The sequence below is a fragment of the Cebidichthys violaceus genome, unplaced genomic scaffold, assembly GCF_023349555.1.
Source record: "Cebidichthys violaceus isolate CVI_PGR_0920_01 unplaced genomic scaffold, fCebVio1.0.p SCAF_15, whole genome shotgun sequence".
In the NCBI taxonomy this organism is placed as follows: Eukaryota; Metazoa; Chordata; class Actinopteri; order Perciformes; family Stichaeidae; genus Cebidichthys; species Cebidichthys violaceus.
The window spans coordinates 12,456,170-12,472,338 of record NW_027176318.1 but is presented as its reverse complement, the minus strand read 5'-3'; the positions used below and the strand labels follow the sequence as shown (position 1 = coordinate 12,472,338).

At 43.8% G+C, this 16,169-nt stretch overlaps 1 protein-coding gene across 1 annotated transcript in view; it reads left to right on the top strand.

The window, feature by feature from the left end:
- The window catches only part of tmem108 (transmembrane protein 108), a 45,486-nt gene that overhangs the window by 20,907 nt on the left and 8,410 nt on the right, over positions 1–16,169 (top strand). The window contains exon 2 of the mRNA XM_068710110.1: positions 8,649–8,732. Within this exon, the coding sequence (XP_068566211.1) occupies positions 8,693–8,732 (40 nt within the window). The 5' untranslated portion in view covers positions 8,649–8,692. The remainder of the gene's footprint in view (positions 1–8,648; positions 8,733–16,169) is intronic.

Here is a 16,169-nt window from a genome sequence, read left to right as displayed (position 1 = left end):
TGTCTACGTGTGATACATTGAGGTGCTTCGTGATGATTTACCTTTTTTTTTTTTTTGTCTGTGTAGACTTTCTCCCAATCTGTTTCTTCTATTTCTGTTGTAGTTGATTTTGTAGTCTTCACGTAATCAACACCCCTTTTCTCTTTCTAGGCTTTTTGTTAGTTGACACTTTTTTGCGTCTTCTATAATGGATTCCACTGCTGGTGATTATTGGAACACAGGGGACATCTCCGATGAAGTTTTTACTGTGTGCTGTTGGCCTGTCAGGTCTGACTTCAATGCTAATCAAATGCATTCTCCGACAGCGCTGCTTCAATCATCCCGAGTGCTTGATATTCAGTCGGTGGTGTCGTCTTTCCAGGGATATAACAAAGTCTGCCACAGGTTCCTCCCCAGGGCTCTGTTACCTGTCTCACTCTTTGTTCCACTGATTCCATCCCCTGCTGAATCTGTCAGACAGTCTGGCCTTCTCTTGGTTTTAATGAATGCCTCGTGTGATACAGTGAGTCTGGCACCTTCTCTTACAGTGTAAAAAACATACCAGCGCTGATCGACTTGACTCCCTAAAGATTAGACTTGATCTGAGACTTGAGTCTGATTTGAGGTCTTGAACTTGACAGATGTGGAGCTTGACTTACCCCAAACGACTTGACTTCAGTCTTGAGACTTGGGTCAACAAAACAAAGACTTGGCTTGGACTTGACTCCTGTGAGAGTAGCACCCATCCTCCGGTTCCCCCTCAGGTAAACACTGTTAGCTCTTTTTGCCATAGTTTGCACAATTAGCGCTGTTAGCTATGAGCCGCCGGCCCGCCGTCGACATGTTGAGACTGCACTTGATTGCCGAGAGATTTGACTCTCTAAAGACTCGAGACCTTGACTCAGATTGAGCCTTAAGTCACAAAAATGACTTGGTTTACTTGAGAATCAACTCCCTGAGGACTTGACTTGAGATTTGACTCTAGTGAGACTCGACTCCCTAAAGACCTCAGACATTAATTAGACTTGAATGCTGTGAGGCCTTAGCCTTAAGACCTGGACTTGTCTTGGGTTGAAATTGACTCCTGGTAGACATTAATAAAAACTTAACTACTTCAGCCTTGACTCCAAACACTTGACTTGAGACTCAGACTTAAGTCAACAAAATGAGGATTTAAGCTTTGACTTGCATGAAGACTTTACATAAAACTTTACATTTGGACGCGGGCTGGACTTAAGTTACTGACTTGGGCTTGACTTCTGTGGGAATTGACTCAATGAAAACTTAAGTCTTTGATAGATTTTGGTCGGACTGAAGTCACAAAAGTGATGACTCAATACTTGATCTGTACTTGATTTACGTGAGACTTGACTCATTGAGGACTTGCCCAGAGATTCTGACTTGAGTTGAATTTAAGTCACAAAAAATAAGACTTGAACTCTGGACTTGAGAACTATGAGACATAACTTGCTTGGCTTGAAATTTGAAAGCAAAAGCCTAAGTTTCCATAAATCGGTAAGATCTTGACATACACTTTACAATGACTTGACTTGGACTGGACCTAGAGGACTTGAGAGCTCCAACAGATGTAAAACAGCTGTGACGTGCACCAGAAGCTCATGCTGTAAAGCTCTCTTCATGAAAATGGACTCTGCTGCAGCTGTACAGATGGGCAGGAGATCTAGCCGAGCTACCATTTATCTCTCCGTCTGTGTCTCACACGTGCTCTCACGCCCACAGATAGGGCTTTGGCCATGATTCCTCTGATGAATTGCTTCAGTAATTGGTCGTGGCCGTGTGTGTGCGCGCTGAGTAATGAAGAGGCCGGTGATGCTGTTCTTCTCCTCCTCGTTTGCCCCCGAGCACAGGAGCTCCGCTCTTCCTGAGTTCTCCTCTGAACAAGTTAGAGATTCATTCATCCTGCGAGAGCCACAGCAGGTGTTTGTTGATGTGATGTGAGAGTGAAGCTGAGAGTCTCTGCTTTTGGTATGTTTCGTACGTTTTTTATATAAATGATTTCTAAAATTGTTATGATAAAATCTTCCATGATAACGATACATTTAAGTGGTTTTTTTTGTTGTTATTTTTGAATCTGTTTTCCTCTACCTACAAAAAAAACCCAGCCATACGCTGTAGCTTAATCCGTCGCTACTGTGTTTTGAGTGTCACAACCCCCCGTCAGAATTTGATTGAATCGGTCCGATAACATTTAGAAAGTCTAAAAGCTGCACAATGGACTTATCTTATCTCCATTCAAGTAAGCATAGGGCTTAAACAGAAGTGTCTGGTGCACATGCTCAAAATCAACTCAAAAGTCGATTTTATGTTTGCCTGTCTCTTTAGATTGCTTTTGTTTATTATATTACTTTTTGTTTTAGATTATATTTAAGGCCGTTCTGCCTCTATCATAGTAGACAGGACCGATAGATTGGAAAGGGTAGAGAAAGATGACGTCATGGAGCAAAGGGCTACGGGCCCAGAGAGTTTTTATTATTATTTTTTAATTTCACCTGCACAACTTGCTTCTTTTCTTTTGTTGTTGTGTTTCTGCTGCTTTGTTTGCAAACAAATACATCTCAAAAGTGACATGGTCGTTCATACTGTAGGATAAATATGAAATCAACCCTTCCGGCCCCTTCTGATTATAAATCATTGTAAATTATAAACCATACTTAATCTTCTGGTTTCTTTAGGATGCTGTACTAAGGAGAATACTCTTAAAATTGTAAACCACTTCTGTATTTAATCCTGTGTCACTATGTAAATGTATGTGCATTTATAGTCTAATGCATATGTGATCACTTTAATGAACAGTTGAAGATGTAATATAAAATGTCAGCACAATATTTCAGTTACGTGATTTTCATAATGTCGCCTCCGTAATGAATGTAAAAGTGGTTAAAAAAGGTGAACCAATACAAATGTGGTCGCACAAAACTCTGCAAATTGAGCATTATTAATATTATTAGATATATATCGTCATCAATCAACGGTAACGTGGTCATGTCGTACAGCCCTGTTGCATAATGATGAGGACAGAGGGCTGAAGAAACAAAAAAACAATCCCGCTAATATCTGTGATAACCTGGTGACTAACACACTCAGAAGAGAATGTTCCAGTCCTGCGCTGTTCTCCGTGGCTTCTACATTAATGACTATTGACAAGCGCATCATCTTTACTGCTACACTGTCCTGCCTTCTCAGCACTGACATATGAAATATGTTAACTTGTGGACTATAGAGAAGACACAGATGTGAGCTGACAGCTTGCTCACTGAGCACATTAGATCTGTCTGTATAAGCATGATGCTGGCATCCTGAGACATAACAACATAAAGCTGGAGGCGTTTTTCTCGTTGAAGACGGTTACTTGAACTCTAACATTTCCAAATTTCCATTTTGTTTCACTTCCCTATGTACTCTGACATCATGTTTAGGTTTTCTGCTGAGGAGAGGTTGTTGTTTTGACGTAACCAGTCACAGAAACAGTTACCTCAACATTTTTCACAGAGGTTGAAGAAATTTGCAGATTTAAAAGTTGATATTTCTGTAGGTCGACAACCTGTGCATCCATCTCAACCACGCTGGTTGTTTTTCTGGCGCTTGCACAAGAGGATGGCTGTTATTAAGCCACCTACAAAGCTCCGATTGGCTCGCTTGTTTTTCCGACCAGGTAAACAGCCGTCAACTGGCGCAAAAACCAGACATATTTGAATAGCTGAAATCTTTGGAGATGATGGCAGCGGGGCTCAAAACATAGTTTTAAATATCAAACAATAAGTTGATCATTGTGAATTTCCATCATCTGGATGATCGTGAATGATCTTACATGAGTGACTTGATGAAGCGGTGTAGCTCACTATCATGGTGCTATCTTGCTCCTTTCATACCTGTCGGCGTCTATGGTCAGCTTGGTATTTACAAAAGATGACCCAGATTCACGGCGGAAAATACAGTAGAATAGTCAGTAATATATGGCACAGAATTGAAGGGATGCTATACGATAATAGAGAAGTAAAGCACTTAAATAGGCACTTTTTCCCCTGAGGACCTTATAGGTACTCTGCAGTGGCCCTACCTAACTTTGGTCCACTTGTTCCACCTGTAATTATTCCATTAGTTGTAAAAAATAAAATAAATTCTGCACACTTTTTTACCTCCAGTATTTTTTTTAGATAAACAATATTGAAGCTAATATGCTGACTTGCATGCACAGAGTAACAGTGTTTTTCACATGTTTCCTGCTTTTGTGCAACCAAATAAAGCGTCTCCTCCGGTGCTACTTCAGAGTGAACGGCATGCTGGGAGCCTAATGTTCATTTAATGACTGGCGTGTGGCTGTACACGCGCTACAGAACTTGGAGGGGAGTAATGCCGCTGATTGATAACCTGCACATCCTCCGCCAGCCTTCATGACGCAGCAGCTGCAACTCATCCAGCCAGGTTTACCATCCAGGGGCCACGACTGACAGCGCTCACGCATACGGCTCACCACTGTGACTCAGCAATATGGCCGCCTTCAGGGATGGAAGGATTAGAGAGCTCCCTTGAAACCTATCCCTGCTTTGTGGTTCTTGCTGCTTGCATTTAATTTAGGCCTGTTGTTGGAGGGAATCAATACTCGTAATCATTCAGTTGTTGTGTGTATCCTGCTGGACAATTAAGTTATCAAAGCCCCAGAGTCTCTCTTGACTCACCGGCACTGCTTTTCAACCCACACACTGACGGAAAATGGTCTCATAACAGAATTGTTCACAGCTGTAATCAGTAATCAGGATCCCTGTTGCACAATAAGCCACAGTCCCACACTATTGGTGCCAAGCAGTGCATTGTTTCGCAAGGTCACCAAGATGGCGTCAACACTCCCAGATTGTAACAAATTACGGACACTTTATGGGAAGAAACACGTGGAGAGAGCGAGAAACAGAGCGATCGGAGAATGTTCGTTGATTTCCATCAAAGTGAATGGGCGCCCTCTGTGTGAGCGTGTCCCCTGGGTCGCTGTGGAAGGGCAGGGCTGAGGGAAGTTTGCCTCACACAACTTGAAATGGAGCTGAGATCACATCAAATCTGGGAATTAATGCAGTTAATTCAGCATTGAAGTAATCCGAATTTTATGTGATCATACTGCAAGTCTGCTGTTGACGCTGAAAGATGATTTTCATACATCATCATCATAATTTGCTGCGTGCATCTCTTCAATTCTGTCTAAGCCACAGGTTTCACGCTTCACCTCTCTTTATTCTGTACAGAGAGAAGCTTCATGACAAAGAGATAAAGCAAAGCGTGAGAGCGTGGCATCAGAACAGCAGGACGAAAAGCATCAGTCAGACCAGTCGTGATTGGAGGTCCAGTTATCAGTTGACTGTGAGAGCACAACACTGTAGTTCGCACCGTCGTCGTCGCCTCCCACACTTCCCTTCCCTCCTCCTCCTCTTCTCGTTATGGAAAAGCTCTCAGGCTGCAGCCGCTGTGGGCAAGCAGCCAGCCTGCTGCCACGACTCCTAAACACAACTGCAGAATAGAGGGAAGTCCAAAATTAAAAGCATTGTTATCCCTGTGGCCACGGAGAGTTGGAGTGACAGGCTTATTTCATTGTGACGTCCGGGGTGACCTTGGCTTTGGCCTGTCTGCGCCCCCCCCCCCTCCAGACTCACTATTGAGACCAGGACCAGGTCCTGTCAGCAGGACTGCAAACACAAAGCCTGCACCGAGTCCCAGAGAAAAGCTTGTTACTGGATTTCTCACTGTTGAGCGGGAATTTCTGTAATTCTAAATCCACCTCTTTTTTTTTTTCCTCCCCCCCCCCCCCCCGATTCAGTCTGGTCCCCGAAATGTCCTTGTGAATGAATTTCAATATAATGTACTATTAGGGTTGCCATGGTGATGGCTGCCTTTCTGTGTGCATGTCAGTTGCCATGCAACTTTTTTTCCCCTCCCTCTACAGTAGAAAGCTATACCGCTATGTGCACAGCGCTAAGCTCAACATGTAAATCTGTGTCCGTATGATGCATTTTTACGTCTGATCTATTATCGTTGAAGCCAGTTGTTGTTGATGTTGTCTGCAATAAAAAAGGTTTTATTAATTTTATAGTACTGCAGTCAAAAAACACAGGGCTGTAAACGTACCAGTGCAAATATATGATCCTGGTGGTTTGAGTAATACACCCCTGAGGTTGAGAATTATCAGAGCGTAAAAATAAAAGTATGAAGTTTAGCCAGGCTTCATTTTTTCCGAATGACTCTGCATATTTTTGTCTGAGCCCTTTGTGTGTCGGTATGAATGAGGGGGCTGCGTTTTGTAATGTAGCAGCAACGTCTGTGTGAGCGGACTCCGCCTCCACGCAGGTCCTCCGTCCGCCCAGTAGGAACCCTTTGTGCAGCAGCAACAACGCGATCCCTCACCGGCTTCCCGGGTCCAAGTCCTCCAAGGCACTGGAAGCGAATCCAGGTTGCTGTGTTGGTGGGAGAGTGTTGAGCGTTGCAGCAACAAAACTGCCGGCAGCAGCGGCCAGGGAATCTCTCATCCTGTCTGAGGTTTTAGTGCCGCGACCCTGACTGTCATCTCATATTATCTTCTACCTGCATGTGCTCGCAGCAGCAGCAGCAGGAGGCCTGTCTTTTGTCCATGCAGCTTCTCCTCCTTTCTCAACAACAACAACCTTGCTCTGCTCTGTAGTAACAAGTATAAATCAAACACTCCGTGCCACTATCTCTACTCCCCCCCCAACCTTCCAACCACCCACCTTCGCCCGGCCTCACCCCTTGTACCCTGCAAATTAAAGAGCGTGTCTATGGGGCTGAGCTGGCCTGGCAGCGCTGATGAGGTGTAATCACCGTGGAGAGGCTCAGCTGCTCTCATCGCACCGTGCCATTGAGCTCATTAGGTCGCTAAGATGATGCTAAAAAAATAAATAAATTAAAGCACAGGGAAGGAGTGAAGCTCCAACGGTATGGAGCAGCGACATTATGGTGGTGCTATGAGTGGAACGCAGTGATGGGTTTCGGGACGGTTGCAGCTTGTGTCATTTCTTCAGATGTGAAGCTGGGAAAAACTCATTTTCTGCTCTTACTGCTGTATTCTTGCAGCCTCGAATCTTTTGCAATTACCCGCACCGTATTGCGTCCGAAGCCCCGCCGTTACACTCAAAGCTGTGAGTTAAGAGCGGCGAAGCAGCGAGCGTCTCTGTTTTCATTTTCTAAACACTTTGTGTGTGTTCGTCATCTAAACGTGTGCCTTGATAGCCAATTTATGTTCTTATTTTACATTGTTGTATTCATTCATTTTATTCTTTATTTCTCCGTTGTGATAGTAGAACGAAGCCAGGAGGAGGGATAGAGAATTGTTTTTCTAAATTGTCATTTGTTACAATGCTGTGCCCATTATTTCATGCTTTTGATTTTCCCTCGAGGCAAACACTAAAGAAATCTATGAAAATATTTGATAGGCCGTAAATGGATAGTTAGATGGATGGATAGATAGATAGATAGACAGACAGACAGACAGACAGACAGACAGACAGATTTAATATCAATTGTGTTGCTCAACATTTTCATCCTCATTCAACACATTTTTCTAAATATCTCAAAACAGCGTGTGGCCGCACATGGTGTGCGAGCATTGAAAGGTTGCCGCAATGGCAGCAATATAAACGGGATGACTCAGATTTAGTGTGTTGCCTCCTCAGTCTCCACAGCGGGGCTCCATTTATGAGAAATAAGGCCTTATGAAAGGATCAGCACCCTACCACCCTCTGCTTTTGTTGGTCGTCCCCTCTCATCTCACATGTCTCCCACAGAAACACAGGTTGCCTGAAAACAGACCTCTCGTCCTGGGGGGGGGGGGGGGGGGGGGGGGGCGCAAATCCAATTTCACATCACACACTCACAACAGATTATTCATGCAGGTAGGGTGAAGGGTGCTTAGGTGTGTGTGTGTGTGTGTGTGTGTGTGTGTGTGTGTGTGTGTGTATGTTTTGAATACACTTCTTAAGAAGTCTGTTTATGTGGACTAGTGCAGGTGAGAGGTGTGGGCACATGTGTTGCTCACTTCCACAAAGGGAGGTGAAAACACACACATGCACACACTCCTCTGGGGGTGAAAAGAGATGTGTGTGTGTGTGTGTGTGTGTGTGTGTGTGTGTGTGTGTGTGTGTGTGTGTGTTCTTTCATTTAACAGAAGGCCATCAGTGAGTCATTCTCTCAAAGAGCACCCTTGGGTTCTTGCCTGGCTGACACACGCGGTGGCTGTCTCAGAACAAGGCTTACTGGTCAATGTTTAATGCTCCATAATCGGTTTTACTCACCAGCACAGCCCGCAGGATGCCAACGCTGATTTGAAGCCCTAGCAGCGGAGGCTGACCACCGCTGCACCTGGTCTTTTATTGTGACATTTCAGTTAGGTGTAATTCATGTTATCCACTGTGAGGGGTGTTTTCTGGCAGTCATTACAAGGATTAAACCGTCCAGGTTAAGACACACAATCTTATCTGCAATCCCTTCTTACTTTTTCGTGTCTACTTTACTTAAACCTGCCCAGACACGATCACAGTATATCACACGGATATTTGACCATGACTTGAATGTGATTTTAATACCTGAGCGCTGAGTTACTTCTCACCTCTCTGTCTTTTTCTGCTCTCTCTCTCTCTCTCTCTCTCTCTCTCTAGAGAACCATGAGCACTGTGGAGGAGGAACCGGATCACATGATACCATGAAGACAAGCCTGCAGGTCCTGCGCTGCCAGCTGCTGAGTGAGTAAACTCGAGGGGGGCGGACGAGCACATCCAGGATGATGCCTTTTCTCACCACAAGTATCAGTGCATTTGTTGCAAGGAAAAATACTCCTTTACTGCTGGAGACCTGATAAATGCCTTCAGGGAACTTGTAGATACTGTATATACAGTGTTGTATCCTCTTACTTCTTGTTCTAGCTCTAGTCTGAGCTGCTTTAAATTCAGAGGACACGATCACGTCTCTGTACACGGCTCTGGCAGGCCACCAGCGCAGAATGTCACATGAATATGGAGCACGGAGGGTCAGACTGGGACCCACCAGGCTGCCGGACGGTTAGCTAAACAGGCTGGTGATGATATCTGGTATGCGCCCCCGAGCTCCACCTCAGGCCAGCGGAGCCAAAGGCTGTCTGACAAATCTGCCTTAATCCCTCAGAAGTGATAAACTCGGACTGGACTGCTGTGAGCGAAGTGCTCTAAGCTGTAAACAGAGGTGGAGCGAGGTCACGTCGCAGCGGTTTCATCTAAGGAAGGGAAGTCTGAGTCGAAGCTGCGGGCTAGCTTTGCAGTTTATATTAAGACCATATTTCAGAGCCGGCCCTTCTTTCTCTGAGAGCATAGTGCTCTCTTTGACTTTGCGGTCAGTTCCGGCGGAGGCCTGACTTTCCTCGGGCACATTGCACTTCCATCGGGGTTGCCTCGTTTACAGTGTGCAGAGCTGAAAGACCCTACCTGAGATCTCTGCCTCTGCGCCATACAGAGACATTTCTCACGTCTCTGTCTGTACCAGCCATCTGCAGGAGACGGATGTGCCTTAACGTCCTCAGGCTGCATGCAAGAGAAGAGATGCTGCAGATAGAAGAGAACCGAGACGGATGATGCCGCTTCGTGACAGGTGACAGGGCAGGAAGAGATTTCCTCTGTGTTGTTTTTTTGTTCGTAAGTCTTCTGCATTGTCAGTGCTCCCGATGTTCTTTAGCGAACATGACGTGATGGCATTATACTCCTAAAACAATGCGGAGAAGTTACTTGTTTCTAAAGAATTTAAGTCTTGTCTGGCAGCTCTGTCCTCAAAGTAAGGCAATTGTTTGCGAATTGTGTTTTGAAGTCGGCTCCTTGAAGTGTGAATGAGTACAGAAGGCTTGAGTAATCCTCCAGTCTGACTTTGTCTTGGCTTGTATGATTGAAGTGTGTTGTTGCAACAGTTTGTGGTCCTTTTAAAGCCGCCAACAACAGTAACACTGTTGAAATCTTCTGTAAAGGGGAAAACATTGGCAGTGTCTGTGACTTTAATGGAGTTATACAAACTGCAAGCCTGCAATTCAGTGTTCTCCCCAGATTCCAGACAACTTCCTGTTTAACGTCTCTCCTTCCTGTTGCCGCGGGCAGTCGCTGTAGCCAAATCATTATACCGATAAACAGCACAAGGACTCTTTGTTGTTCTTGTTTCCGCATTCTCCCTCCGTCTGATTCTCAGATAAACGTGTCTCGGTTCAAAGCCGCCGTAACCCGACAAACAATTTGCGGAGCATTCAAACAGGAAGACATTATCCTGTTTCGAAAGCCTTTCCCTCTTATCTCAGGGCTCACATCTGTAGCGCCCTCCCCGCTCCGCCTCTTCACCCACTCCGCCCATCCAGTCCTCCTCCACCCACCGGGACGGTTCCAGCGGTCCACAGGATGTGTCCTATCTGTCTGTTTCCCCCCACGGGACAGATACCCAGAATGGCAGATGAACACACCCAGAAGCAAACCAAAGGAATGTGTGTGTTTGTGGTACCTCAAAGATGACTCTATATATATATATATATACATATATATATATATATATATATGTATATATATATATATATATATATACATATATATATCTACACCCAGGACATGTATACGCCTCTACATGAGGATGAACTCATGAAGTTCAAGGGTTTATTGTTGTCGTCATACAATACAGGAATGCACAATGGAATGTCGTTGAGTCATGAAAAGAAGAAACTTGGTATTCTAAATTGAAAAAGCTGCATTCATGAAAGATGAGTGTACTCATACAACAATCGTCAAACAGAAAGGAAAAGCTTTTGTTTCCTTTTATGGTGAAATGGGTCCAGTTTTTTATAGCTTTACAGTTTCACCTATTTCATTTGTTCTTTTCTTTACAACCTTAACTGTTGATAACAACACATTTCATCATTGATACGTCTTGTTTTCAAACCGTGTCCTTGTGGAGTGAGAATGAAACGACCTTTATTGTTTTAGTAACAGTGACAGGAGGAAGAGGAGGATGATGATTAGCAGTTGTAATAGTAAGAACAGCACCTACGCATACATTTACTGAGGCTCAAGCCCTTGCAGTGGAATGTACATTTACTAAGTAAAGTACTTAAAGGACCAGTGTGTAGAATTTAGCAAGATGTATTGGCAGCAATGGAACATGATATTCAAAACTATGTTTTCATTGGTGTATAATCATCTGAAACTATGAATCTTTGCGTTTTCGTTAGCTTAGAATGAGCTGTTCATATCGACTTAGGCAGCAGGTCCTCTACACGGAGTACGCCGAGATGTTTCTACAGAAGCCCAGAATAGACAAACAAAACACTGGTTCTAGAGAGAGAGAGCACTTCTCATTTTTACGTTTACTGAAGGCCACTGTAGTATTGAAGGCATTCATTTAGATGTAATCTGCAACATCACCACTAGAAGCCACACAATCCTACACAACTTTGAGGTACTTTACTCAAGTATTTCCATGTTATGCTACTTTCTACTTTTGCTCCAGTCAGGCGGCAACCTCTGGGTCTGGAAAGTGAAGCCCATGCCTTAAACTTGTCGGCAGGGTGCGACTCCTCAGGTTGATTGTAAGTCTATGAGAAAATGACCCTAATTCTCACTTGATTTATTACCTCAGTAAACATTGTGAACATGAGTTTATGGTTAATCTACTACAGTTATTTCATAACTCTCTCTCTTACTTTGTGATTTATTATTATAGATTACTGTGCGCTAGCCAACAATATATAAAGTAGTCCAAATCAGCCTCACCTTTGCCAGCTGCAGCATTAAAGCGATGCTTAATGCATCACAATATGTAATCCAATAATATAATATGCATTATTCTGAAACGGTAGCAGCAGAAATATTGCTATTAGTTGTGTCATTATGGTACAGGAAGCGATAGTAATAGTACTGTAGTACTGTTAGTTGCAGTAACGGTATAGTTGCAGTGATAATGGTACAGGTAGTATTAATGCTAATAGTACTGCTGGTATATTGGAGTGAGTCAGGGCCGATAGCGCTCTGTCCAGGCGTGATAATCCAATTTTACCAGCAGTTAGTCAGACAGGTCGGCCTGAAGCTGATGGATCTGATCTGTTCCTGCGGCTCGCTCTCACGGCACGTCAAAGCTTAAAATGAAAGGTTTGGACTACCTTCGACAAAACCCCCCATTTGAAGCTTATGATTGCTCTGATTTGGGTTTGCCAGCCTTTATCCAGGACAGTGAGATATGAAACTCATTGTATTAGGGAGCAGCGGCGTGGTGTGTGTGCGCCGGTATGATGTGATAAAGGCTCATTGGTATTCTGATGAGCACTCTAGATAAAGCCTCTCCATTTGCCCCAAGGGATTTAGAGGGGATCCCATGGGGGTCCGTCCGCTGGTTGTGATTAGCATAAACGAGGCTAAATGCGATCCACGGAGGGCCGGCTGGGCGGAGAAGAGGACATCTTTAATTATTGGTTGTGGTTCAATGCCCTGGGGCTTTCCAACCAACAGTAATACATGCTGTCCTATTGAGTAATGAGGTGGACATGCAGTGAGTCCCTTTAGTTCTTGTACATTTACTTCTCAGGCATTCATGTATTTATTTGAAGCAACCTGGGTGGAGTTAGATTCAGTATTTATCCACCATGGTTTTAATCCTGGTTGTGGATAGAGGTCTTAGAGGAAACGTTTAGACCTTAATGCTGAGAAATACAATTTGCAGAAACTATAAATGACTCAGATTAATTAATATAGATCTTTGAAGATGAAGGTGCTAAAATACATTGAGCTATTGCTTAACCTTTTTCTTAAGTAATTAAAAAACCTCCACATACTTGGGAAACTCCTGAGTTGACGTACGTTTAATCTTAATGCAGGTTTTATCAGGTTTCATTTATTCATACATGTGACCTTGGCCCGATTTTCATTGACTGCAGTCATTTTGACCCTCATACATACGGTTCTCCTTTATTCCCGATCATGCCGCCTTAGCAGGGAGATGACGGAGCAGCAGAAGTTCAGAAGTACAGCCTGGCGAACCGTCACGAGTGCTATTGATGGATGGTTTTGCAGCTCCTATTTCTGGCTTCCCGTAGAGCCTCCAATTCGAATAGTGCCACTGCCAGCTGCCCGCTGATGATGTGACACAACCGGCCGGGCTCCAACACTTGCCTCATCGGCAGATTGTCACCGTCGAACCACATCTTTCTCCATTGCATGTAGCATGAGGTGACCCCGGGAAAGAAAGATAAATATCCCACCTTCCACAGCGAGTAGCCCCCCCCCCCCCTCAGGATTGATGATGCAACCAGGCTAGTGCGTAAGCGCCGATAGCCTGCATACCACACAATAAGTGCTCCAGTATGATTGATTAGTGCACCTCAACAAAATGGTTCTTCCACAGCATAAGTTTCATGCAGAACTTAATCAGCGGGAGTAAATGTTGTGTTGTTGTTTTTGTACTTCACCAGTGTAACTTTAGATGCAGTGACAGTCGCTCTGGCCCCTGTCCCCTGACATTGAGTCTAACAGTGAATGATTGGTGGGACAAAGCCTGCATTGGATCAGTGCGCAGGATCCTGCTTTGCAACATGATTTATTGATGCCCCTGATGGCATCAATTGAGGACTTCAACGAATGTCACCGGCTTCCTATGCATTCAAGAGAGCCCTAATTCAGCAGGTTTTCCTGCATAAATTGCCCCTCCCTCCATACACCCCGAGCATGGAAAACAGGCGGCGTTAGTCACATAAATGGGGGCATAATCTCACAGTAATATCTCCTGGGTGTTGTTTGTCTCCATGATATTAGCATGTGCTATTCTGAGGTGATCGGTCAGCTGGGTGGTACAGATAGTGAGGGCAACAGGTTGGTGTGAGTGATAACAGTGTGAGCTGTGAGTCTCCTTCCGGTCCGGACAAGGACAAAGGCCTTTAATTTAATGTCAGCATTGAAATGTAACACTCCACTGTTGTTGTTGTTGTTGTTGTTGTTGTTTGTCTTCTCTTGAGCAAAGATTCAGCGGTTTCTTGTTGTCCGCCTCCTCTTTTTGCGTCATCACTGACAATGGACTGACTCCTTTTTTGGGTGTTTTCTTGTGCTTATATCATGTCAGGCCAAAAACAACCAACAGCCAACAATGGTGGAAAAAAAATCATGCTGAGTAGACGAGTATAGCTGAGCGAGACAAATGTTTAAAAATAATATGCCTCCGAAATGCTCCAATCTCTCGCACCTTATTTTCCTTTGAGTGCCCTTTTTTTGGACTTGATGTGCTGTGTCTTATCCGACCTTTTTTCCTTTTGTCCGTGTCTTATCACCGATGGAACACCCACACACCTCCCTCTCTTACTCCCCGCTACACCTCTGGCTTCCTCGCCGCACATTTTCCCACCCTGTCCTCGCTATTCGTCCCCTTTTCCATCCAATTTTCCTATGTTCGCCCCGTTGCTTCAACTCAATAATGGACGTTCATAAAGCTCAATTCACTTCTCGGGCCTTTTCAATCATTTCTCTAGTTAATACACCCGCGGTGCCTGCTCCCCCCCCCCCCCCCCCCCCTCCATGCATGTCTTTGTGGAGGACGGCTCTCTGTCTGCGTACGCCCTGCTTATGCTCTCACTCCATCAGCCAGACACACAACCCATTGTGACAAATTACACCCATTTGCCTCAGTGTGCAACACAGTGCAATGTGTAAGAGCACACGGATGCTTATGTAATCCCTGCACATGCAGAAATTTAGCAATATAACATTTATTGTTCAGGTCATAAATAGATGGATTTCTTGTTTCCAAACAATGAAGGTTGAAACACATTGCCACAATGTAATGATAGCTTGGATGGATATTTCCATTTCAAATGTAACTGTGTCCTCTAGGCCGTTACTACATATGTTACTCCTAATGCAACTCCAAGTCCTGTTTATTGTTTTTGTTATCAATCTGCTAAATATTTTAAAAAAATTTTTTCTATGTTTGTGTCGTTACTTGCACTGTTTTTAGCATCACGTTGTCACTTTAGCTAGCTGAGTAACAGATTGCAAAGCTTTCAAGGCTGAACACAGAAAAGCCTCTTACACAAATAAAGCAACTTAAAGGAAACCAGTCAAATTACTGTTAAGAGGTGAATTCATATGCCACTCATATGTCAGCTGTTTTTGTAAACTTCAGTTTTTGATGTTGACACAGTTTTCGATTTTTGTCTCTCTCTGAAAAATTACACGCGTTAACAATGTGATTTTTTTTGTCATCCCAAGCCATCAGTGTGCCACATGTATCAGCTGTCACCGAGTCACACTGATCACCACAGCATTGATCGCAGAGTCTGACAAATGTTCACACATTCCATGCAGTAACAGTGAGAGCAACAGATGTTGTACAAATGCTATTTTTCACTCTGAGCTAACTGGGAGGTGTCTTTCATGGGACATTTTACATATTCGATCTATTACTTTCATGCAGTTTTAGGCACTTTAAGAACTTCTCATGTAAATCCCCTCATAAACTCAAAGTAATTAATCTTCTACCAACTCACTCATATGTCGCCTGTGTATCGCCTTTGTTATTATGACCCTCAATAATGAGATTAACAGCGTCTGATACAGAATCTGTCACTAATGAATGCACTAATGAATATATGGACAGTCAGATGTCTGAGTGCAAGCTTACTTTAAAAGCAGATTCTCCTCTTTAACATTTTAGATACGATCTTTAATAAAACATGATTTGACTAAACTGCAATGTCCCAACATGAATATTAATCTCCAGGGTGAAGCCACACATCTGAGTTTCTGATCCGACAAAGCGGAGGAATGTGTTCCTGTTTGTGTGTGTGTGTGTGTGTGTGTGCCTGAGCATTAAGTTTGCCCATTTGGGATATAACTTTGTTTGTAAAGGGAGCCTGGGTGTTATGTTTTATTCAGTACGAGCACAGTGTCGGGTTGCCAGGTTGTGACAGCCAGGTTTGGGTCCTGATTGAAGGTATGAACTCAACCCGGGCCACGGCATTATCAACACCCTCGCTCACTCTTGATTGGCCTCTTTAATCGTCTTTATCTACATTTGTTTGCATTGAAAAACATATTCATAACTCTACAATGCTTGCAGCTGTAAGTATTTAATACATTAATCCTATGATTTGGACGTAATAATGCCTTTATATATTATTTACATTTGTCTTTTGTCTTTTTGTC